Source organism: Pseudophryne corroboree, chromosome 2, assembly GCF_028390025.1.
Source record: "Pseudophryne corroboree isolate aPseCor3 chromosome 2, aPseCor3.hap2, whole genome shotgun sequence".
NCBI lineage: Eukaryota > Metazoa > Chordata > Amphibia > Anura > Myobatrachidae > Pseudophryne > Pseudophryne corroboree.
Genome location: NC_086445.1, coordinates 50,290,495 through 50,317,123, shown reverse-complemented (window position 1 = coordinate 50,317,123; position 26,629 = coordinate 50,290,495). Strand labels below are relative to the sequence as shown.

Genomic DNA, 26,629 nt, shown 5'->3' with positions numbered 1-26,629 from the left:
TGGATGTAGGGAAGTTTCTCCTATGTATCTTAGGTGTTATCATAACGATTGGCTTGATATTTAGATGCGGTCAGGCTTTAACGAAGTGCAAACGAAGTACCAGGGTGATGAGTTTAAGAAGTGAGGAAATTGTAATTCCAATGGATTTAATTTATGACCCAAATGTAGAAACAATGATGTGATGAAAATGCGATTTCTACGGTCCGTTTCTTTCACCTGTTTTTCTGGTTTTTCCAAGGTAAAAAGACCCACTTTTGACGAGGAATTTGATGAGCCGATATACAGACAACAGATGGATTAAAGAAGAAGTTTTGACAACCTTATAACCAGATTTTTGATGAACTATGCCATAGATCCCCAGTTTCCCTAGAAATTTTAAAATTACGCTAGCCCAACACTTTTGTAAATCTATGGACATTGACAAAGCTTTTGCTCGCACCTTATGGGCAAAAGCACAAAGAAGACTGCAACCAACAGACACCGAACAAGACTTCAACCGACAAATGTTCATTTACCTGACATAGAATACCACTGCATTTACCGTAATTATGTCTTATCTTCATCTCTACAACCTTCAGGTAATTACACACATAGTATAGGGAATACAGGCACAGATATCAGCAATCACAGATACCATTCATGTATCATCAACTAAAATGTGCTCCCCATTTTGTTACAACCAAAATCCGAAAAGAGCTCGGTAAAGTTTGACAGCCCATCCACAGACCCGTACCGCGGGATAAGAAGGAATTCAAATGTATACTTCGCAATGCCTCGAAGCTTGATTTAAAACACGTACGGCACGATGATACATGACCCCCAAGCACGGATTCATACACACATGCTTCTGCTATCACACTAGGTCATACCCTTTTCCTACCTTCTCCTCTCCTCCCCTACCCAACCATGTAAATGTATTAACCCCTGACATATATTTTTCTCTTTTTGAAATGTTTTAGGAAGTGGCAGTTATTGTTGACTGCCAAAGGGTGGACTGTCAAAGTCAGAAAAATATCACGATGCACACTGCCATATTTGCACCTCACACAGGTCTGCGCTGCGCATGCGTGCGCTCTCCCGTGCGTACGCATACTCGCTGTTGCGGGCACCCGCGGGCGCGCGGTATGTGCATTTACGGTAGAGTTCATGTGTTCGTAGCGTGCGACTCAATCGTTACATATTTCCACTATATAATGTATTTTGTAGATCATGGTCCCTTTGATAGAATCTGAAAGTTTGGTTAATGTAGAATGTTCATGAACAGAGAAATCCCCCTTTGTTTGATACGAAGGGTCAGACAGGAGTAATACAGTGGTGTTTAGTATCCATCGGAAGAATATTTAATTAGCAATATTCCGGTGTTGGTTTGAAGCGGATTAATCGCTCGTGCGAATAGTTATGGACATAAGAAGTTTATGTCCATTTACTATTATTTGCACTTACTTATCCATGCGGCGGGAAACCTAGTTTCCCACCCACCTGAGCAGTTGGAAATCGTCACAGCCCACCTGTATGAATCAACCTATGACCTTTTGTTATAATGCGAGGAGGAATTCCTGTGTCCAATGAACAATGAGATTGTAGGGACTATTGAATTGTATTGTGTGTGGGGCATAAATAGACAAGCCGATCACATCCAGCTCTCACTCTTCAACGGTTATCATTGCTGAAAATCGGGAGCTGGATGTCCAGAGGCGCATGCGATCGTTTCCTTTGTGCGTAAGTTTTCTCCGCAATCATATTGTCTTTCTTGTTGTTGTGGGCCATATCTCTCTCTCTCTTCTCCTCTTTCTCTCAAACGTAATAGTATTGTATTGTATTTCATGTGTAGTTATCTGGTTAGGTAGTCTATGTTATATTGTAGTGTATGACTTGTATTGTATTAATTCTTTTGCAAGTATAACATTCATAATATATATATATTAGGCGTTGGACCCTAAGCACGGTATCTGTGTATTTCTTATAGTGTTAAGTATTCTCAGAGCGTCGGTGACGCTCAAACAGCTTTTAAGTTAATAAGGTTACACTGTGTTGCATCTACACCCTATCTCTACACTAAGGTTTTACAGCATATTACATTGTTTATGGTTTAGATATAAAGGTTTAACATTGTGAGCGTCTGTATCGCTCGAGCAGCCCGCTCCCGATACAGCGTCCGTTACGCTATAGTGAATCATTACGTTAGTCGGCAGCCAATAGCGTGCCTGCCTGTGATCTCTTTGCCGTGAGCGAACGTGACGCTTGAGCGTCTCGACCACGGCTAAGCGATTGTTACGCAACGAGCGTACCCTTACGGTACTCCATACGTAAATAGCGTACAGTGTTCTTAGACCTCATAAAGGGTATTATAGAAGATAAATATTTAGCTTTATCAAGGTGCAAACGAGGTTCTCCTCCCATAATTACCCGCATCGCGAAAGATCTGGGCGAAACCTTGCACTTAATCTTCCCCCAACAATCTGTTGGACCGTATAATAAGCAATACAGTATGTGGCATAAGCAGAAGATCATTCAGAACATGACAATACAACGTAGGAGAGATACATTTAATATAAAGGTTTCTCCTGGACACATTTTAATGATTATAAAGTGTAAATTTGCAAACATAAAAAAAAATTCAAATTAAAAAAAGTACTAAAATAGAAAAGTTCAATGTAACAAAATATAAATTCCCAGAAACCCAAATCCAGAGTATAACAATACATTGAATGTCGACAATATAAAACAGATTTAAATCAAGTTATCAAATGAGATTTTCACAGATGAACAGAATCTTAAGACATAACAAGCAGTTATAAGGTAACTGGGCAAAACATTTGGTGGTGTTCCATCTTGAACACGTCAGTAAGAATCAGACCAGTTGCTATGGGAAACAGCGCCTTTTCTACAGTTCCACGTCAAACTATTTCAGAAATGTCGCCCAATTACATAAAAAAAGAAAGTACAGAAATTAAAGAGTTATTTGGCATTTTGGACCCTGTGTATAAGGAAATGAATCCTTGCCGACTCTGCTAATATAGCTTCCTTCTCTCAGAGGCACCCTAAAAAGATTTACACACTTCGCTGTCAGTTATCTGCCAGTCTTGGTTTAAGCTTTTTGTCCTGATTACAAGATAGACTGAGGCTTTTGGCAAAATTCATCCACTGGCTTATTTCTAAGCCTGGCCAGTCAGTTGTTTTTTTATGCCATAATACAGTAGGTTATACATTTGGGTAAACGTTCTTTATAACATTCAAGCATTTTTTTATCTGTTCATAATATGTACAGAATAAAACATTGTCATTGGCTTAAGATACCCACACGTACTAAAAAAAGAAAATCAATTAAATAGGAGGCAGTTCTTCCGCGTGAGCTCCACGGGATTGCACAAAGCCGATTGCTGTTTAATGATGTGGCAGGAGAGGTACTTTGCCACCTGTAAGCTATACACAGGGTCCTGGGGGTGGATGGGAAGTGCGGATGGACCGGGTTCCCATCCATTTGGCCCAGACCAGGTCTTATAGGCTTTTTAGCCCAAGAAGCTGCTTCATCAGCCAGGGTGTTGGGTTTAAAGCAGAGTCTCTCCCATGAGTCAGGGCTCCTGAAGGCAGTTAATGTCCAGGTGATAGGCCTGCTAGGGACAGTGGGATCCGGAGGGCTGGGCCACTAGTGTCAGGATGCCGGGACCTGAAAGGTTCCTTATTAAGTAAGAGGGAGTGAGGCAGGGCCTAACCTCCCTGGTAGTTTATACTAAAGACAGTGATCTTTGTTTTATGTATATCTTGGTTTTTGAGCTACCTGAATAAAAGGTATTTGTTGTTTTTGCACAAGCCTGGAGTCGGTCGTTGGTGGAATTTTTGTAGTAGAGTGCATTCTAGCAAGACTCCTGTTGCAAATGGCGCCCAACGTAGGGCCCTTCTGCTAGTCGTGTCACATGTGGCAGAGGACCCAACAGCCGCAAGGGAGTGGCACACATACCAGCGAACTCCAGACCAAGCTGAACTCGTGGGCATCAGTACTAGACCACGGGTATTGTGAGTAGTGGTTAAACCCAACCCCACGGGGTAAAAATAAGGATATGTTTTGTTTAAACTGAAAGTGTTTAATTTTGGTGCAAAGGTTTGCATTGGCAGCAAAGAGGTTAAACAGGGTGCACGGCCTGTTCTGTCTTATATGCTTTGCACCATTCATTGAAAGTAGCTGTGCTGATTTGCTGTGCTGATTTGCTCTAAGGGGTTGCAAGCAGCTGATAATTTATGACTGAATTTCTTTTCCAAGCTTATATTTACATGTACCTGCAAAATCTGGTAATGGGAGTCTGGTGTCCCTGTTAATTAGCACATTAAGACCAATCAAGCAAAGTTGAAACCTTTTATAAATGTGGTTCTATTTAAATAGAGAAATTTTGTGGCACTGTGTGACCCAGCAATCCCTGAGTTCTAGTTTTAAGAGCCTGAAGGGAGAAGTTATTTATTTGCACTACCAGTGTAAGGTATGTGGGATGACTATGTACATGCTACCTTTCAGTGCTTTGTTAAAAGCTTAATCTGTGCTAAAAAGAAAAAAGGAATTTTTATTTTCCCTTTCACTTACAGTTTTCAAAGGTAACAGTGTGAATAAAGATTTCTAGATATATAGCATATTCTGAAGTGTCTCTTCAAATAGGTAACAAAAAGAGAATTCATGCTAAAAAAAACAACTTATGTGACCCTATTAAAGCCCCACAGGTGTAGAGTGAAGTGGAGAGCTTATTGGGGAGTAATCCAGATCTTGGGTAAGATTTTAACATGGAACCTTTTTTTTGGTGTTGCACGATAATTGACTTTGAAAGCAATGTCCAATTAAAGGACCAGGAGCTAGAAGACCTTAAGGAAAAATGTGATTTTCTTCAAGAGCAGGTGAACACCTTAACACAAAAGCTGGAGGAGAAGGAATCTCTTTTGTCTGACTCTCTGACCAAATTGGGGAAGGAGTAGAGAAGAGATTGCCAAGATCTCATGCCAGGTGTCAGAGTTGCAGAAAACCTTGGCAAAGGCTAAACCCAGATCTGAAAACTTTGTAGTACATAGCCAAGGACGATTACAGGAAATCTCCTGTGACCAGACACGATATGGGAGTTTGGTGCTGGCCAAAAAGGCTCTGTCGCAAGACTTAGCGGAGCTTCAGGAGGAGGTTTCTAAGCTAAAACCATTGGCTATGCCTAGTTTCAGTTCAGACACAGGCGTAGCTATACCAGTTGCTGAAGACGTTATGCCAAATGTTGGGTCAGAGACATTATCAGCCAAAATGGAGATGCCATCTTCGGGGGAAATTATGCCAACGGTGGTGCAGGCTGTGGAAGAATGGTACTATACTGTAATGGAACCCGGCTATACTGGATTCCCTGTTACAGCCAGAAGGAACAGGAAAGTTGAGCCAGAGCTGCCAGTGCGTAAGGCCCAGAAGGCTCCCTTCTATGGCACTAGTAAGGCCATCTGCCTAGAAAGTGGAAATGAGGGCCTTCCTCAGAGGTAGAACATTTACAGGCACTAATGTCCATTCAGTTGGTATTGCCGTTCCAGAGCATGGAGGAAGCTGCAGCCATTATTGCGCAGCGCACAGAAAATCCACGTAGATTTTTCAAGCAGCAAGAGAAAGCCACATCAGATGGCAGTGTTTCGCGGTTTACCCCTAGGACGGCAGTGAGAAGTTCCTCTGAAGCAGGACCACCTCATTCTCTGGAAAAAGAACGTTGTAGTAGCTTGGGCGAAGAGTGGAACAAAGCCCTGAGTTCAGTGGAACCTGTTCAAGATGGAGCATGGCAGCCACAGGTGCTCACATAAGATGTGTTTATGGATACACGAGATGAAGATGTGGGATTCCCGGCTGCTCTTCAGTTGACAGGGAGTGAGGAGAAGTGGTAATGGAGCTAGATGTTGACTTGATGTCAAGTGATCATCCACCTCCAAAACAAGAATACTCTAATCTGCTGGATCTGTGGCAGAATGATAAACCCAAGGAATCTACCTGGACAGATGGCAATTTGATGACCACTCAACAGCCCATCCTAGAACAGGAAGTCTTATCTGAGCTGGAGATAGCTTCTGTTGAGGTCTTGGAAACCCAGGTTCCTTCTCCTGTTGACGCGATGTACATTCAGAAGTTAATCCCTGATGGGACATCACAGGTTCCCCCCCGGTTCTCGACATCCAGTGCATATGTGAGACTTTCTCTGACGAATCACAGACAAAAACCGTACCTTTGGAGGTGTTTTGCCTACGTGAGCTAGTCATGGCTAAGCTAGTTGCAATACAGGAGTCCACTTCCGAAGTCATCCAAGAACCTGCTTCTGAAGGGGTTCCCCACGTGTATGAGGAGGATAAGGTGCAAGATTTCGATCTTGGGGTTGTTGCACCCCAGCATGATCCACCACAGGAGGCTCAAGATCCAATTGCTAAACTCGGACAGTTCATAAAGGACACACTAAGTAAGGAGCAAGAACCTGTCTCAGAGGAATCGGTGCAGAGTCCCATTTCTGAGGTTGCGCTACCCAGGGAGAGTTCTCTATATGAGACACGAAAGCTGGAAAACTTGAGGGGAGAGTTCCAAAAGCTGGCCCTAAGTAACAGCCAGCTAAAAAAAAATGGTGAAGGACATTCCTAAACTATGGAGTCGAATAAGAGACCTGGACAAGTGACTCACAATGGGTTATGTGCTGGTCATAGAACAGCAGGAGACAGTGACTAGGGTCAAAGATGAGAGATCGGATTACTAAGCAGTCACGTTAATAAAGAAAATGTTGCCAAAGCTGGAAAGACTGAAGGAAGCACTAAAAGTTCAACAAATGAAAGGACTTTCTGAGACTCGGGACAAATGCCTCACTCTGAGGGAAAGGGTGGGGGCAAAGTTGGACCATGACCTCAGAACAATTAAAGTCAGGGCAGAGACTAGGTGTTACCGGTGCCAAAAGCTGGGCCATAAAAGGTGGAATTGTCCATATAGGCCAAGCCCAGTGAGGGACGAGGTGACTACTAGGCCTAGAGTGAACTTAAAAACCTTCCCCAGTCCAGGGTTGGTTAAGGTCAGGTGTCACAAACACCCAGACAAGAATGAAGCGACTTCCTCAGTAGCCAGTAAATCCGAGCCCGAAAAGGGAAACGAAGTTTAGTGGGCAACAGGAAGTTGTTCATTAAAATGACCACTTTGGCCACTATGCCAAAGTGGAGGGAAAGGGAAGGTGGCACAGTGGAGTTGGTGCCACCAACCTTTAATGGAAATAGATTCCAAGGCCAGTGAAAAGGGCCTCGGACGTGTACTTCGGAGAGGAACTTGAGACCCAGGTGTATGGGCCCAAGTTATGTCCCAAAGATTTTTCAGCCCAAAATAATTGCCAAATGTGAAACCTTGCCAATGTCAGAGCCTGGCTTGTCTGAGCCAGGAAAAGCTGAGGGAAAGTGTATGTGACAGGAGAGGTACTTTGCCACCTGTAAGTTACACACAGGATCCTGGGGGTGGATGGGAAGTGTGGATGGTCCAGGTTCCCATCCATTTGGCCCAGACCAGGTCTTATAGGCTTCTTAGCCCAAGAAGCTGCTTCATCAGCCAGCACCTGGGTGCTGGGTTTAAAGCAGAGTCTCTCCCATAAGTCAGGGCTCCTGAAGGCAGTTAATGTCCAGGTGATAGGCCTGCTAGGGACAGTGGGATCCGGAGGGCTGGGCCACTAGTGTCAGGATGCCGGGACCTGAAAGGTTCCTTATTAAGTAAGAGGGAGTGAGGCAGGGCCTAACCTCCCTGGTAGTTTATACTAAAGACAGTGATCTTTGTTTTATGTATAGCTTTGTTTTTGAGATATCTGAATAAAAGGTACTTGTTGTTTTTGCACAAGCCTGGAGTCGGTCGTTGGTGGAATTTTTGTAGCAGAGCACATTCTAGCAAGACTCCTGTTACAATATCTAAAGATAGACAACTTTATTGGACACATTTTTGTGGGAGACTGTAGACTACATACAGAGGCCAATCCAATCTATGGCAGATAAAAACAGTAATAAAAAACTAAAATAAAATAAAAAAATCAATCTCTACCGGCCAATCAAGAAATAGTCAAATAAATTGACTTCTTGCAGTCACACCAATAAAAGTTCTTTCAACTAGATACATTTAGGCATTGCAATACAGTAGTGGAGCGCACCTTAATGTGCGCAGTGGGCAGTAACACTAGGCTTTGGCATGCAGTGAGTAATGGAGTCGTTAAAAAGACACAGCCTAGGTTTATGCATATGGTCGCACAGCGCTGACTGAAGGGTGAACTGATTGCACAAGAGCTCCGTGCTCAAAGTGGTGCCTCCATGCAGACTTCACCCAAGAGGTCTTTAAAGAATAGTTCCATTATAATGGCAATAGTGTTTCTATACCGGTCTTTATACAGTAAATAGGTCTCTAAATATTTGTATACAAAATGGAAGCACAGGGAATAGAATGATAAATACAATAACTGATGCAATTTCCCTGCAATAACGATAATAATTTTTCTGTCTGTAAAACACGGTGTGGCACACTGCATGCATGCATCTGACTGCACACTGTTACCATGTCGCTATAGTTACACAGTACGGCACACTGCATGCATCTGACTGCACACTGTTACCATGTCGCTATAGTTACACAGTACGGCACACTGCATGCATCTGACTGCACACTGTTACCATGTCGCTATAGTTACACAGTACGGCACACTGCATGCATCTGACTGCACACTGTTACCATGTCGCTATAGTTACACAGTACGGCACACTGCATGCATCTGACTGCACACTGTTACCATGTCGCTATAGTTACACAGTACGGCACACTGCATGCATCTGACTGCACACTGTTACCATGTCGCTATAGTTACACAGTACGGCACACTGCATGCATACACCTGACTGCACACTGTTACCATGTCGCTATAGTTACACAGTACGGCACACTGCATGCATCTGACTGCACACTGTTACCATGTCACTATAGTTACACAGTGTGGCACACTGCATGCATCTGACTGCATACTGTTACCATGTCACTATAGTTACACAGTACAGCACACTGCATACACCTGACTGCACACTGTTACCATGTCACTATAGTTACACAGTGTGGCACACTGCATACCCCTGACTGCATACTGTTACCATGTCGCTATAGTTACACAGTACAGCACACTGCATACACCTGACTGCACACTGTTACCATGTCGCTATAGTTACACAGTACAGCACACTGCATACACCTGACTGCACACTGTTACCATGTCACTATAGTTACACAGTGTGGCACACTGCATACACCTGACTGCATACTGTTACCATGTCGCTATAGTTACACAGTACAGCACACTGCATACACCTGACTGCACACTGTTACCATGTCGCTATAGTTACACAGTACGGCACACTGCATGCATGCATCTGACTGCATACTGTTACCATGTCGCTATAGTTACACAGTACGGCACACTGCATGCATACACCTGACTGCACACTGTTACCATGTCGCTATAGTTACACAGTACGGCACACTGCATGCATACACCTGACTGCACACTGTTACCATGTCGCTATAGTTACACAGTACGGCACACTGCATGCATACACCTGACTGCATACTGTTACCATGTCGCTATAGTTACACAGTACGGCACACTGCATGCATACACCTGACTGCACACTGTTACCATGTCGCTATAGTTACACAGTACGGCACACTGCATGCACCTGACTGCATACTGTTACCATGTCGCTATAGTTGCACAATACGGCACACTGCATGCATGCATCTGACTGCATACTGTTACCATGTCGCTATAGTTACACAGTACGGCACACTGCATGCATGCATCTGACTGCATACTGTTACCATGTCGCTATAGTTACACAGTACGGCACACTGCATGCATGCATCTGACTGCATACTGTTACCATGTCGCTATAGTTGCACAGTACGGCACACTGCATTGTACACCCTGTTACCATGTCACTATAGTTACACAGTACGGCACACTGCTTGCAATGCATTGCATACCCTGTTACCATGTAACTATAGTTACACAGTACGGCACACTGCTTGCACTGCATTGCATACCCTGTTACCATGTCACTATAGTTACACAGTACGGCACACTGCTTGCACTGCATTGCATACCCTGTTACCATGTCACTATAGTTACAGTACGGCACACTGCTTGCACTGCATTGCACACCCTGTTACCATGTCACTATAGTTACAGTACGGCACACTGCTTGCACTGCATTGCATACCCTGTTACCATGTCACTATAGTTACAGTATGGCACACTGCTTGCACTGCATTGCATACCCTGTTACCATGTCACTATAGTTACACAGTATGGCACACTGCTTGCACTGCATTGCATACCCTGTTACCATGTCACTATAGTTACACAGTATGGCACACTGCTTGCACTGGATTGCATACCCTGTTACCATGTCACTATAGATGCACAATATGATATGGTTTATCTTTGAAATACATAGGCCACAAGTAGAAGTTTGGAATGAGGCGATGATGTCTGTCAGGCTTTCCCAAAGGCACCTGCGGGGTTCTGGCAACAGTTAGATTCCGGTGAGGCTGTTGCTGGTCAATAGGACCAGCTGAATGGAACCGGACACCTGGGGATTGGCTTTGTTGCTCTTGTCCTGGAGCGGGATGCTGTGCTGGGTCTGCTGGTTGTTCGGGTCCCCGGCGAGGACCACCTGACCCATGAACTCGTCTTTTACCACATTGTGATTCCACACCTGAGAGTAATGACATAAAAACAGTAAGACTTTGGATTTTGGCAATTCTAGTTTTTTTCTATTCTTCATTAAGACAAAAGGGTGTAAAAAAGAAAATAATCTCCAAAAGAGGAATTAAGTATAGGGGGGAAATCAATTAGGTGTGAAGAAACATTCCCGATGTTTCTCCGATGTTTTTTTTTTTGGGGGGGGGGGTCAAGCCAACTCGGTCGCCTAAATAAAAAATAAAATAAAAAATGTCCTAAAAACACAAAGGCTTAGTGAAAAAAAGTGTTGTTTTTGGCTAGAAACCGGCAAAACGTGGCTGTTGTCAGGTATTTTCTTTCATCTGTCTGAGGCAGGTGAAACAAAATCCCTAATAAGCCACAACTCACGCCGGGTTATTGGGGCTAACTGAATACCTCTGGCAAGACAATTACCCACCATCAATGATACCGGGTAACTGAATTCCCCCCACAGACATTAATCCAAACCAGAAAAAAAAAACCCTATGAAATATAAAACCAATTTTCTGCAGTACAGATGAAACAGACCACACACAGATTTCTTGCAAACGCAGGAGACAGATTGCTACAACCCGACTGTCAAATTTCTATGTGGTGAAACGCACCTCTCCACACTGAGGGCCTGACGCAAAGTGTCTGATATTGGGGGAAGCTGTATTTACTAACTTATGCTAACGTGAGTATGCATATAGCTAATGAGACCTAATGCGAGGATATGTGCTGTCGGAAGACGCACCACCTACTGTTTCTCCGTCCTCAGCCCCAAATGTCATAATTAGTGTCGGCAATTGAACCTACCCTACGCTAGGTGTAACAGATACGTCAGAGACCGGATTCTTTTCCCCATATGTGCAACACTGTGGAACTCCAGCTACAGTGCACGCCCACCTTACCCCCAGGAGACGGATCTCTTGCGTACAATTGCAATGTTAATCGCCTGGAAATACGCAAAAATGCGCAAATCCCAGCATGCCCTGCAACAGTTTTAGCATGGCCAAATAGCAAAACTGTAGCAAGGCATGCTGGTATGTGTAGTTCAACAACAGCTGGAGGGCCAAAAGGTTCCCCACCCCTGATGTAGACTTTTCTCTGCTAGTCTGCAATGCAATGATAGCATCCTAACACTAGAGGGCCCCGCTGTCTCACATGTAACAGTGCTTTGCACTGGGAACGGTCTTCTATCTACTACATACAGGAAAACATATAGAAACAGATGCTACAAACATGCTAAAATAATTATAGGACAGTAGTTACTTTAGGTCAGACTAAATCAGACAGGATGTAAAAAACTAGGTCTAGAGAGGATCTCATCGCCTTGAGTTCATATGAATTGCAAGTGAGCTGCAATTTATAGGATTACACGAAGTGAACAGCATGGTTACACAGAAACATAGAATGTGACGGCAGATAAGAACCACTTGGCCCATCTTGTCTGCCCCCCCCTTTTTTTTTTACCATGTTTTTACCTCAAACCTTATTTGATCCTTATTTCTTTGTAAGGATATCCTTATGCCTATCCCATGCATGTTTAAATTGCTCTACTGTCTTAGCCTCTACCACCTCTGATGGGAGGCTATTCCACTTGTCCACTACCCTTTCTGTGAAGTAATTTCTCCTCATATTTCCCCTGAACCTCCCCCCCTCCAGTCTCAGTGCATGTCCTCGTGTCCTATTGCTTCTCTTCATTTGGAGAATGTTTCCCTCCTGGTAGCGATTAGCATTACGGCCTCAACGGCTGTCCTCCCCGTGTTTGCGTGGTTTTCTCCGGCTGCTCCGGTTTTCCACAATCCAAAAACATATTAGTAGGGTAATTGAATTCTGACAAAAAGAAATGTAACCCTAGTGCAGAGAATCCCAAACTGTGTGCCGTGTCTCCCTGGGGTGCCTCGGGACACTTGCAGGGGTGCCCTGGGTTGGTGGTGCAGGACCAATTCAAATTATTCATGGTTAATATAATAGGCAAAACCAGTGCTGGCGGCTGCCAGTCATAAAATATGTGGCCAAACAGAAACAAAACCTGTCCCTCACCACACAACGTACCCTAAGGATGACATATAAACACGATCTACTTAATGTAATATTTCTTTCTAAATTTCTCAAGAAGAAATTTTTGGCCTAGGGGTGCCGTGAAAAAAATTCTGATATTCTAGGGCGCCGTGATTCAAAAAAGTTTGGAAACCACTGCCCTAGTGTGTATGTGTGATAGGGACTAAAGACAGATTGTAAGCTCCCCTGGGCAGGGACTAATGTGCATGATGGACATATTCTCTGTACACAAGTGCGCTATAACGGATAATAAATAATAAGTAAATACATGAATAATGGGCGGGATGTGGTCCAGCCAATGACATTACACCATCATGTGCATTGCTGTACACCGGCCACACTGCTGCAGAGGGGGTTACGCCGTGCTGTCCATACAAGTTTCTGGTGAATCCCCCCCCACCCACCATGTACCACCCCCATATACAAAGTAAATCGCATCACTTTATAGACTTGTCTCCTATGAGCTTGAGGACATATAGATCACATAATCACAGGTAATAATAGACTCTTTCAATAGGCCACGTTTACCTGGATGATGATGGGCTGCCCCGGTTTCTTCCGGTAGAACAAGCCCTTGACGTCGAATTGCGGAGAGAGTGTGTCCTTTAGGACTGGCGATTGTACTTTAGCCCCTTCAGAGCCAATAATGACATACGGGTCTGCGCCTGCGAGGAGAAAGGCGGAATCAATGATCTCACCTAAACTGGTAACTCGCCCACACCTGCCCCGGTAACTCACCCACATCTGTCCTGGTAACTCACCCACACCTGCCCCGGTAACTCACCCACATCTGTCCTGGTAACTCACCCACACCTGTCCTGGTAACTCACCCACACCTGTCCTGGTAACTCACCCACACCTGTCCCGGTAACTCACCCACACCTGTCCCGGTAACTCACCCACACCTGCCCAAGTACAGAGTGCATCAGGAATACAGTGATGCGTAAGTGACGACAGGGCTGCATGTGACAGGGGCAGTGACAGACAGAGTTGTATAGTGGGAAAAGCAGGGTCCCCAGCAGCACAGAGTGTATCAGGAGATGAGTGATGTGTCAGTGAGGACAGGGCTGCATGTGACAGGGGCAGTGACATGATGTGAGGAGGGGAATGAAAGCAGCAGGAAGTCACAGACTGAGAGTTATATAGTGGGAGGAGCAGGGTCTCCAGCAGCACAGAGTATATCAGGAGATGAGTGATGTGTCAGTGAGGGCAGGGCTGCATGTGACAGGGGCAGTGACATGATGTGAGGAGGGGAATGGAGGCAGCAGGAAGCCACAGGCTGAGAGTTATATAGTGGGAGGAGCAGGGTCCACAGCAGCACAGAGTATATCAGGAGATGAGTGATTGGTCAGTGAGGACAGGACTGCATGTGACAGGGGCAGTGACATGATGTGAGGAGGGGAATGGAGGCCTCAGGAAGTCACAGGCTGAGAGTTATACAGTGGAAGCAAATGTATCCCCAGCTGCACAGAGTGTATCAGGAAATTAGCTATGTGCTAGTGAGGGAATGGCTGCATATGTCAGGTGGGATAAGACATGGAGGGTGGATGCTGTAAAACACATGGGAATATTACGTTGTCTAATGTGTTACCCGGGCTCATCATGTCAGTATATATCTGTACTCCCACCGACTGTTACCGACGCGTTCTATAAGTGGGCACAAGTACTCCTGTGCATTAATACAATTTAAGACACAACATCATAAATGAAACCCAGTGCAACAACAATAAGAGACCTATAAACGCTCCCTGTAAGGTTCTGGACTTGTCTCTGCTTGTAAATGCCGAGGGACTATGCCGGACACAGAAATCCACGTTAATAGTCTTGTTTGCGTCACGTTCTCTCAGTTTAGCTGTCCCCCGTATGTTGGGTCATTATAAACAGATGACCATAATATCCAGCTGAGATTATCCCCATTTTAGACACTATGTTTAATGAAGTAATCCAGCACACACCCCAGACAGCGGCGCACTACAATACTCAGCAGGCCCCACGCTTGTACAGGGATATTGACTGAACTGGTTACCTCCTTGAGAGTCCTGCTGTTTGAGTCCCGTCGCGCTGAGCACGTGGACCTGCGACACCAGCTGAGGGAAGCCGCACATTCCGGACCAACAGGTCTTCCGGGGCTCATCTAGCGTCAGCTCACTGGCCAGGAGAAGAATGGTGCAGTCAGTGGTTGTGTGTAAGGCACAGTATGGGTGGGGGGGCCGCCCTGGCTGTATTTACGGGTGATGCTGCCCTCTAATAAGGGCACACAAAGCATAAACACACAGACACACACACTATGGATGCAATGTGCACTATTACATTTCATTTCAGGAAGCTGTGTGTTATTTTTATAGAAAAAATACTCAAAGTTTCGCTCAGGACTCACTTTCTGGTCTGAACAAGTTACACAACATTCCATACCCCCCTCCCCTTCATAACACTGTAAGGACCCCTCCCCCACATAATCCACCACAGTGCATGTTTAGGGGCTGGAATGCTGGACACTGCAGCCACGCCCACTACTAATGACCTTTGTCAGCAGGAACTGTGGTGAAACCGGAATGTAGGTTCATTTAAAAAAATAACAACCCCTATCCCGAAACATTGTATCCATGTCATTTCCTAGTTTGCATTCAGGTTATTGTGTCATTATCTGCATTTACTCTGACACAAATGTATATACTGTATACATTATAGTGTGTCTAAAAACAAACACACCCAGGGGGAGATGTAGCAAGTCTTGGAGAGAAGTGCAAAAGTTGTCCAGAGCAGCCAAAGAGCTTTGAGCGGTCATCTATCTACCACAGTCTTTGAAATTACATTCAGCTGATTGGTTGCCTTAGGTAACTACTCCGCTTTCTCTCTCTCCAAGGCTTGATGCATGTCACCCCCAGCCTGAAAAAGGTATTAAGCTAAGTGAATTGGTATTCCTATCTATAGTCCTAATGTTCCCTGACCATCCAAATTTTAACGCGACAAATGAAAGAGAACTGTAGCCAACCCTAGATAGGTTACACCTTTCTTTGTGTGTCTTAGGGAAGATGTCTGCGTCATAGGTGGGCATGCCCTGATTTGTCAGAATGTTCTGAGGGATTACTTGAATTTGCCAAATCAGCTTCCTTGCCACATACATCTGCAGACTTGCTTAGAAACAAGCATGTTACAGGGTACGTTTTGGGTTTAATGGGTGATTAAGTAAAAACAACCTGCGCCAATGGCAAATCCGGCAAGATGCCAGGTGATAAGACAGATCTGCTAAGCCTCCTATAATGCACATGATGGGAATCACAAAGCGCCAATAGAAACGAGGGACTCACCAGCAGTTGGAAGGCACATCAGTGAACACTCGCAGAAGAAAGTCTCCCGTCTTGCCACTCTCAAATGTGGTGGGAACGATGACGTACCGGCCCTCCTTCAGCTCCATCCTTTGGAAGACGCTGCGAGAGTTGATGTAGGTGGAGCCGGCGATCTTCGCCTGTAACGTGTGCATCCGGTACTTGCGGTTTAACTCCACCTGCGTAAAGGACAAAATGTCAAGAGCACCAGGACAGATCTGGAAGAGTCCTCCGATATGGAACCAAACAACCATGGAGGGTTTAGTAGCTGTATGGACACATTGGAGGGGAGAAGACGCAAGCAACACGTGCTCAGAGGACAAATCACTTTGATTTTTTTTTTTCCATTGGCCATTATTAAATCTGTTGATGGAAAGGTTTAATCCTCACCCGGAGAACCTCAAACCCAATGGCCAGGTTCTCAAACTTTCCGTCCTTCTGGGTTGTCCGCTTGGTCTTCTGCTGAAGGCAAACGAGAACTTCATCTTCCGGCTTCTTCACATCAAACACAAACTGGTGAGAAGAGACAGAGGTGAGACACCGCACAGCAACCCGATGTGTGACGTACAACACACAGACGGAAGATGACCAGAAAAATATAAACCGCTGGTGGGCAACCAATGCTCCAAAGCTGCATGTCCTCCAGTAAGGAGCTGCCTAGTGTCACCTGCGTCTTCCTGTGCATCTAGCTCTTCCTACCCCCAGACTAACATCTGTCGCGATTACCCCAAATTTATTAAAGGACCATTGGTGTTGGTTGCTGGCGATGCGTATGTGATGGTGGGACTGATCTCACCTGTGGGTTCTGGAGGAAGGCGATCTTGTTGTTGAGACAGCCTCCAGAGCGGTTCTGCAGAGGGTCATCATGCCTGATCCAGGATCCCCGCAACACAGACTCCTCCCAGGTCTTGTGAATGCTTAAGTGAGAGGTGTTTATGAGTCGGCACATGATGATGTCGGTGTAATACTTGCAGAAGTCTTCAAAGGTCATCCTGAAACAGAGACAATGCTATAAACTTGGCCATGCGTAAAAAAGGATACCTCAATCCAGGCTTTCAACAAGGGCCCTAAACAAGTTAAGTGTTGATGCGTTCAACTCAAGGGAGCAACTTACCAAAACTCTCCGTCGTCCTCCACGGTCACCCCCAGGTTCTCCCGCTCACTCTTGCTCACTTTCTGCCACTCCTCGGAGCTGCAAGAACAAGAGGAATAACTGTGTTGAGCTGGTGGACAGCTGCGTCCCTCTGCAGAACGGAAAGGCTTCTAGGTCGATCTGAACTTCTATTTTTCTCCATCTACTACAGGGAAAACCCGTCTACACCTTTCTTCAGCCACCTTAAAGGCTCTCTAACTGCAGCATCAAGAAACCCAAAAACGAGTGGACGTAACGGGAAATACCATCGGCTGAGGAGAGCTACACTGTGCGCAGTGATCTACTGACAAACGAATACTGAATTGGCCACCAAAATGTGAGTCCAAACCGAGCAATAATCCTGCTGCAGATTCGGCCACCTTAAGGAGTGGTGTCTGCCATATTGGTTACGTTCTTGGGCCTCCTAATGCAAGTCCCGCCCACAGTGATGTTCAAATCAAAAATCACTTTGAATTGAATTCCCCACCCCCAATATAGCTTATTTCCTTTTTCATATGGCATGAAACTGGGCTGTGGACTGGTGGTAGAAGACACACTGGCCTTAGACTCCAGTTCTCCTTGATGTCATGTCCTGTCACTTGGCTGTACGGGGCAGACGTTACTGACCATTCTGAGATTTATTTTGTATCTTTCATTGTTTATTATTTTAATATTATTATATTAGGCTCTTTATCGCATACATCACACTCCAATGCATCTTCCACATTATAACAGAGACCATATGTTAAGTACAGAACATCACAGCAGGTAATGGGAACATTAATCCTGAGCTTGAAGGTTCTAGGTCTATCCGAATACTGATCACCCCCTGCAATCCTCAGGGAGATTTACCTGTCGCTCCAGGGCCCGTTCCACTCTCGTTCCCCCCACGGATTGCGCATTCTGATCATGTCCAGCTTCTCAGATTTAAAGAATGCCAACAGCCCGTGCCCCAGGCGCACTTTCTTCACGTCAGTCACAGCGTAGGCGTGGCCCTTCACCAGGCCACAGCCCAACCGCGCCTCCATGTCAGCAGCTGTCGTAGCCTAGGTAAGTAATAACGTTATAGAATTGCGCAACTTTAAAAAACTACCAGTTACTAATAAACTCTCCATTACTTTATCTTTCTGGAAGTTATTGCGAGAAGGGGGGGGGGGGGGGGGGTGACAGAATGTCGACACAATAGGTTATTTAAAGCTTAAAGTTGAAATGCTGACAGGGTTAAATAACTTCTCTTCCGTGTCGGCATCATCTGGTTAACATTACACCGTCAACATTCTTACCTTTGACGAATCATTAACAGCTTTGGGTGCAAGCTTGTGTCATTAAATGGGCCTAAGAGCTTTTACCAGGGGCCCACTTTCTGGAATTGAATCAGTGCCTAAGCTGGGTAAATATAAATGAACGCAACATAAAAATATTATGTTCTGCCCTAGGTATGTATGTAATCCCAGGGGGTAAATATCAGGTGGGGGAGGAGTCAACTTTTAGCCCCACCCCTGTTTCCTGGTAAAATGACAGCATTAAATACATATTTCTGGTCATCGATAAGCAGCATCCCTGACATTGATTGCCCCCAGAGAAAACGTCAGTAATCAGGTTTATGTGATATATGTAATAGGATGCAATTTTGGGAACTGGCCCCACCTGTAGATTTAAATCTGCAATAATTTAAATGAATGCCGCTTTAAATCAACAGCCTTAATAGCCGAGATTGCACCGGTTCACAGAACTCGCACCCCGTTACATACACCCCTTTGTGTGTGATGGCATAAATTATTTACTCTCTTTCGGGATTTTGGAACTTTTCAGGACAAGAGGTTTCCAGACAAAAAGTCACATAGCTGCATTTTTGCATGCAAGATAAACCGTCCTCCAGCTCATCAAGAGCTGAAGTTTATTACTCGAAGGGCTGTAGGTAATTTATATTTAAATTAAAGTTTCCTATAACATAACGAGCTCACGGAATCATAGTGCCGAGGTAATCTCTCTCTGAACCACTTGACACAATTAAAAATGGCATTTATATTCATAAGCTGAAGTCAAATCTACTATTACACTCCGGTCACGTATCCATCTCCCGCAGCTCTGACATTTTAACATTCATTCAAGCAGCCTATAAGGGGAGCGGAGGAGTAACCTTGATTGAGCAGCTGATCAGGCCTCCGCGATTATGTACTTTCAGGACTCTCTCAAAAAGTTCATTTCTTTTGTTGGCATCATTGATGTAATCTCCTTCCGAGAGCTCGATGGGCTCACAGACCCCACCGGTGAAATCCACAAGGGCATCGGCTGTGTTCCCACCATCAAGAGCCTCATAACACCCAGTTAATCTGTAAACAGGAGTAGATGTAATTAGAAGTATTTACGCTAAGATGGTAGCTGCAATGGCAACATATTGAAAGAAATTTAGACATATTGGTCAGCACTGCTTGTAGCAGGTTGATGTGGTAGTGTTGTATAGAAGCTAAAGTAGATGGTTCCAGTAGTGAAGAGTGTTCAAGTGCATGAGTAGGTTACAATGCATGAGTGGGTCAAACGCGTTTCGTCACTATGTAACTTTCTTAGTGTGTTCTCTGTTAAACACCAAAACGAAACGCGCTTATGAAAACATCTGCACTTCCAGCACTCTTCAGACATTGAACCATCACCAGCTACTGTTGCAACACCAACCACCTACAAGCATCGTTCCTCGGCCACAGACATATAGACAATGCAAAAATTAGACAATCACAAAATGGTGGTTGTTTTTTGGTTGTTTTTTTTCTTTTTTACTAAACTTGATGTTTACTAATAGATTTGGTGCTTATCACCTAGAGCAGGGCTGGTCAAACCGGTCCTCGAGATCTACCAACAGTTCATGTTTTCCAGGCCTCCTGGAGAGCTGTAGAATTGTCAGTTAGGAATGAATGCAGCACATCTTAATTAGTAGTGATTACACCTGTGCACCAGCTAGGTGGTCTGGAAAATGTGAACCGTTGGTAGATCTCGAGGACCGGTTTGGCCAGCCCTGACCTAGAGTCTTTTAAGATGGTTCCATCAATGCCATAGCGCTAGTCTCCGGCTGCTGGAATGCCCAAGGCCACCTCAGAGAGAGAGCCTACCCGGCACTTCAATAGAGCGGAGGCAGCCAATTTGTGGGCTGGACCAAAACTGAACTCCTCCAAAAATCAACTCGGAACTCGTGACTTTACAGAGATACTACAAAATGGCTGCCGTCACCGTCTTCATGAGTCAGATATGTTCTCACTCTGAGGTGAGACTTATGCACGCCAATACTTCCGGGCAATGTTGAGACTACTGCACTAAGGAATCTATTTACTAAGCCGTGGCGGGAGATAAAATACCAGCCAATCAGACCCTAACCACCATGCTACAGGCTGTTTGAAACAATGGCAGTTAGGAGCTGATTGGTTGGTGATTTCTCTCTCTTTAAGGCTTATGCTTTGTATGCTTTATTAAATAGTAATTACATAGTACCTAGGAATCTGTGACATAACTCTGATACTAGGGAATGGATATCCTCCATTCTTATATGTACGCATGCAAGTAGGTTCAGCCCCTATGTTCTTAATCAAGCCACAGGCTTCAAACTTGTGTATGTAGGTCCAGCCCACAATATGGCTGCCTCCACGGTGAAAGCACTGATGTTCCTGGTCTGTGTGGCAGGATAATGAGCAAAAACGGCCTCTCACCTAAAGTAGCAAGATCTGTAGTGAACTCACCAAGATCCAGCTGCCTGGCGCAGTTACGCCGCATGTAATACGCTTTAGGGACAATGGGGCAGATGTATTAAGCCCGGAGAAGGGATAAAGCAGTGATAAGTGGAAGGTGATAATAACGCACCAGCCAATCAGCTTCTAACTATCATTTTTCAAATCCGTAATGATTGGCTGGTGCCTTATCACCTTCCACTTATCACTGCTTTATCCCTTCTCCAGATGACTACATCTGCCCCATTGTATCTTTCTGGGATACTTTGCGTTCTGTGTGATGCACCCAGTATGGAAAATGTAGAAATGCAACAACAGTTTATACACCAAGAATAGTGCATTAAGGAACAGGAGGAACGGGAACCGAGCCAGGAACCTACTTGGCATAAGCCTTCTCCAGAAGGGCACACCACATCTCGTTCTTCTCATTGGAGTGGCAGTAGATGAGTTGATTATTGATGGTCGGCAGTCTGTCGTCAATCACCACGTCCACCCACTGCCCGAACCGCCAGAAATTGAAGTGAAAGATCCCAGCGTAACTCTCCGGTTTCTCTGCATTCCACTCCTGTTCCTTCCAGTTGGGGATGACCTGCGCTCAGAGAGGAGAATGGAAGTCACTACAAGGAACCATATACAGTACTCACAGATTTATGCTGTAGAACCCTGAATGATATATATGGAAGTACAGAGGTCTTAATGCCAAAGGGCCTTGTACACTTGGAAATGTCACTTCCCGTATGCCTATCGATAAGGTACCAAGATAAGATTGTTAGCTTCAAAGACCGGGAAGTTGCACCAGATATATAATAACAGGCGTGTATGTTATCCAGCTATTATTAAACAATGGGAGACTCCCAACTGTCTGACGCTCCTAGACGTAGGAGCTATAATGTGACGGGAGACTCCTGAAAAAGGAGAGGACTACGTGAGGAGAATCTAAGCTACTTCCAGTACAGATGTGATGCTAGTCTTTGGACAACAAAAACCATGACAGTTTCTACAGAGCCCTACAGAGCACTTCATGAGCAAAAGTAGGATTTGTGTTATCAAGTAAAAAGAAACGGTTACCGTTAAGGCAACGTGAAACGCGCAGGATTCCAATCATTAGTGCTGGATGAAAAAAAACACAATGTGAAACGTGCAGGAGACCAATCATTAGTGCTGGATGAAAAAAACGCAACGTGAAACGTGCAGGAGACCAATCATTAGTGCTGGATGAAAAAAACGCAACGTGAAACGTGCAGGAGACCAATCATTAGTGCTGGATGAAAAAAACGCAACGTGAAAACTACTAAAAACGGTGGCACATTAAATATGGGATTCAACCAACACTGAAATGCAGAAGTAACATTACTATCAACTTGTGTGGCTTGATTGATCAGATACTTATAGTTAAATGTTGCGTTTTACATAATGTAGTTGGATGTTGCGATTCATATTAAGATTGATTCTTTATGGTCTCCTTTAACATGTTTGTATTTAGGGAAATTCTTAATAAAAAAAATGTATTAAGTAATTGTATCCACTTTGGAGAAACGGATTACTGGTATCAATGGGGGTAATTCAGACTGCATCACTGCAGCAATCGCAATCTGAATTACTATGCGCGACTGCGCATGTGCAGCCAGTGAGATACGAGAACAGGCAGAGACGGTCGCAGGGCGGGAGGGCACGGTTCAGACAACAGAGGTGTATTTGACCGTTGGGGGGGGGGGAGGGGGGGAGAGCAGCAGCTGCGTGACGTCACACGCAGCCGCTGCGACCCGGGGTGTGGCCGTTAGCCCGAGGTGGTCGCTCTTGGTCGGATCTGACAGTCGCGGTTAGCATGTTGTGGAGTCATTCACAGCCTAATCTCCTTCTTCATCATCCTCTGCTGTATTTGGGATTACAATTCCTCCCCTCAGTACCGCAATGTAATTTCTTTATTTTCTCTTCAGTCTTTATTGTAGAACTCTCATTGCTAAATGACATTATTAATGTGTTGTTAATCCTGTGTGCCCTAATGTCATGTTGTGTTGCATTTTTTTGAGGTGTGTGTGTGGTTACAAAAATAGAAAAAATTCAAATGTTTCATGAAAAATAAAAATCCATTTCAATGGGGTGCAGGAGTGACTGTGGAATTCGCTAAATCAAGGGGGTAAATTTACTAAGATGGGAGTTCTATTTAAGATGGGATGTTGCCCATAGCAACCAATCAGATAACAGGTATTATCTCCTAGAAGGTGCTAGATAAATGAGAAGTAGAATATGATTGGTTGCTAGGGGCAACATCCCATCTTAAATAGAACTCCCATCTTAGTAAATTTACCCCAAGGTGTCCATACACAAATCGCCCCACCCACACTTAGCTCATTCCCACTACACTGCAATGGAATGCCCTGATCTCTCCTGTGACTAGCGTAATAACCAGTGTGCTTCCTCTACAAATTGCCACATTCCCTGAAAAATGGGCAGATTTTGGCTGCGGGCATCCGTAACTTCATACTGGCTAACTGACCCATGGAGACCACTAAGCCAATCGCATGTAACAAAGATGGATTTGTTTTATAGGCTGGCAGCATGGTGCCTCAGTGGTTAGCATGGCTGCCTCACAGCACTGGGGTCACTGGTGTGACTTTGTTTGCGAGCTACACTGAGGCAGGGACCGATAGGAATGATTGCTCTATGCAAACAGCTGTTACTATAGAAGCTGAACAGACACGTTATATTTTTATGATATTCCCAAATTATTGTCCTGTTTATGTACACCGTCATTGACAAACATGTAATATGAAGTAAACGTCAATGATATATTGCATGATAGCGCCGCTCTCTGATTGCACAGCAACCTGCTGATTTCCTGGTGTCCGGGATAAAAGGATTATACGTAATTACCAGGAAGAACGCTTTGCTCGTATTTCAGACAATAAAACGTTTTAGAGACCTTGGGGTCTATTCATGAAGCAGTGAAAAGTGAGGTGAAGTGAGCCAGTGGAGATGTAGCCCATGGCAACCAATCAGCATTGAAGTAACATTTATCATTGGCATACTATACAATTGTACAGAGCAGCTGATTGGTTGCCATGGGCAACTTCTCCACAGGCTCACTTCTCCACTCTTTTCACTGCTTCATAAATAGACTCCCATCTCTGGACCACGTCTGTTACACTGCACGGCTCTGTGATGTGTACATGTTCACTCTGCCCCAAGTGCAGTTTTACTGTAATACTGATAACAGATGGGGGTCAGCACCAGAGATCAGAGGGTTACACAGAACAGCAGTTATGTACAGAGCATGGGAGTTAAGTTTCCTGCAAGCCTGAAAACTGCTACGTTCTACGGCCTGGGGTGAAAAAGGGTCTGGAAGTGAATAGCCTCAGGCGATAAAGACCAGGGCTACCATCCTTTTTCACCGTTGACTTAACGGGGCTAATTGAATTCGGCCCTTAACCCGCTAGATTAAAAGATGCAATAATGGCAACCCGATTTTGCCTTTTTTATTTATTTTTGCATTGCATCTAGCGGGTAAATCACAGAAAACACGCCAATGCCTGCAAATCCCTATTTACCCCAAAGTCTGGGTAGGACAAACTACACGCAGTGGTGAGCCACAGAGTTATCTAGTATTGTGTGACTTGGCATACTGAAGGTTACCCTAATGGGGACTTCCCAGTCTGGGAAGACCACAATCCCTTCTGCTTCAGTGGGCAAATGTTGGGATTTTCAAAGCGTCTCCTCATATTGATGAGATGGTCATGGGGTGGAGGAGACTGATAACCCAACTGAGGTCCTCCTCAGGAGAAGAGGGTCTTCATGATGAGACTATCAGATGCATTTTTCTATAGGACATCTATTTAATTAAAAAGACGTGACCCAATATAGGAGACAGGCCTATCACTGATTTCTACAGAGAAACATAGAAACATAGAATGTGACGGCAGAGAAGATCCACTTGGCCCATCTAGTCTGCTTATTTTTTAACCTGTTACCTCAAACCCTATTAGATCCTCAGTTCTCTGTAAGGATATCCTTATGTCTATCCCATGCATGTTTAAATTGCTCTACTGTCTTAGCCTCTACCACCTCTGATGGGAGGCTACTCCACTTGTCAATTACCCTAATTTTCCCCCAAACCTCCCTCCCTCCAGTCTCAGTGCATGTCCTCGTGTTTTAATATTTCTCTTCCTGTGAAGAACGTCTCCCTCCTGGACCTTGCTAAAACCCTTAATAAACTTGAAAGTTTCTATCATGTTCCCCCTTTCCCTTCTCTGCTCTAAACTATACATGTCAAAATCTTTTGGGTCATTACATGAAATATAGGACACAATACATGAAAATTACATTTCACGTAACCACTAACATTTTAGTATGTTTATGCTGATAAAAGATCGTGGTATATTGTGTGATAATTGAAAATCTATATATTTATCTTGTATCAGTTTCCCTGCGTGTGTAAACATTTAACATACGGTATATGGAAGTTGTTGAAGGGGAAGCAAAAATGGCTAATTTCCACGGATTTTATAAATGTATTTTATATGGCCATCGTCCAGAAGAAATATTTAATATACAGTATCTTCCCAGTCTATCAGGAAGCTAAACAAGCCTACACCGATTCATTCACAGGGGGGTCGATTCAATTCAGCAACAGCTGAATAGCGCTGGGAATTAGCTCCCGGCGCTATTCATAGTTACCCTCAATTGTCGGGAATTCTTCTCTCACCCCCTGGGGGGATAGAAGAAAACCGACAAAAGGGCTGCTGCGCGGCCGGCGCGAGGCTGATTCTGTCGGGAATCAGCATCGTCGCGGGTAGTTAAGTCGGAGAATGCCCATTCTCTCGACAAAACAACAAAACAACCTGTTAAGGGAGAACGGGCATTCGCCGACTTAGCTCCCGACTCTATTCAATTAAGCTAAAGTTAATTCCCGGCACTATTCGACTGTCGCTGAATTGAATCGACTGTCGCTGAATTGAATCGACCCCATGGATTCTACAAGTTATAGTAATTTGTATCAGAGACCTGTGATTGGGGACAGAAATGTAACGCGACTCACATTCGTATGTAACATGGTCACATTTGTACGTAATGTGAGTCACGTGTCAAAACGGATTTTAAGTATTATTTGGTTAACATTCAGTTTTTTGTTTGTGTGTCAGTGGTAAGTTAGTCTTATAAGTGTATAGTAGAACAATCATATTGTAAAAATAATTAGGAGAGCAGTTTTAAATAAATATATAAATACCCCTTTCACACCGCAAAAATAACCCTGTTTCGACTCGATAATATAGTCAGGTCGACACAGGTTGCTGTGCGGTGTAAAAGTGGCCATGGATGAATTCCTGGGGTCGCCTGACCCGGTAATTCAACCCGAGAATAAAGCAGTGTTATTCCCGGGTTAAATACTGGGTCAGGTGCAGTGTGAACAGGTTGGCGAGTCGAATTGACCCAGGACTCGTTCACTGCATAGGGAGAGGCGGCGCAGAGATGAGCTCATCTCCCAGAGACGCCTCCACCTGGGAAGGACCCATTTCCCTGTGGGACCCGGCATTGCGATGTGAAAAGGCTATAAGCCCCCTCAGTTCTTATGTCCATACATGTGTCACGCATATAAACAATACAATGTAATTGCTAAGAGTGTACATTTTTTTTCTGCTTCTAAGCATTACTTATGAC

At 44.5% G+C, this 26,629-nt stretch overlaps 1 protein-coding gene across 2 annotated transcripts in view; it reads right to left on the bottom strand.

The window, feature by feature from the left end:
• Window positions 1-2,558: 2,558 nt before the first annotated feature.
• CAPN5 (calpain 5) overlaps window positions 2,559-26,629 on the bottom strand; it is a 173,239-nt gene continuing 149,168 nt past the window's right edge. For both annotated transcript variants that reach the window (XM_063951269.1, XM_063951270.1), the window contains exons 4-13: window positions 21,355-21,563; window positions 19,402-19,594; window positions 18,114-18,307; window positions 17,244-17,321; window positions 16,926-17,121; window positions 16,520-16,642; window positions 16,112-16,308; window positions 14,830-14,951; window positions 13,332-13,468; window positions 2,559-10,752 (exon numbers count right to left, since the gene is read on the bottom strand). In XM_063951269.1, the coding sequence (XP_063807339.1) occupies window positions 10,570-10,752; window positions 13,332-13,468; window positions 14,830-14,951; window positions 16,112-16,308; window positions 16,520-16,642; window positions 16,926-17,121; window positions 17,244-17,321; window positions 18,114-18,307; window positions 19,402-19,594; window positions 21,355-21,563 (1,632 nt within the window). In that variant the 3' untranslated portion in view covers window positions 2,559-10,569. The remainder of the gene's footprint in view (window positions 10,753-13,331; window positions 13,469-14,829; window positions 14,952-16,111; window positions 16,309-16,519; window positions 16,643-16,925; window positions 17,122-17,243; window positions 17,322-18,113; window positions 18,308-19,401; window positions 19,595-21,354; window positions 21,564-26,629) is intronic.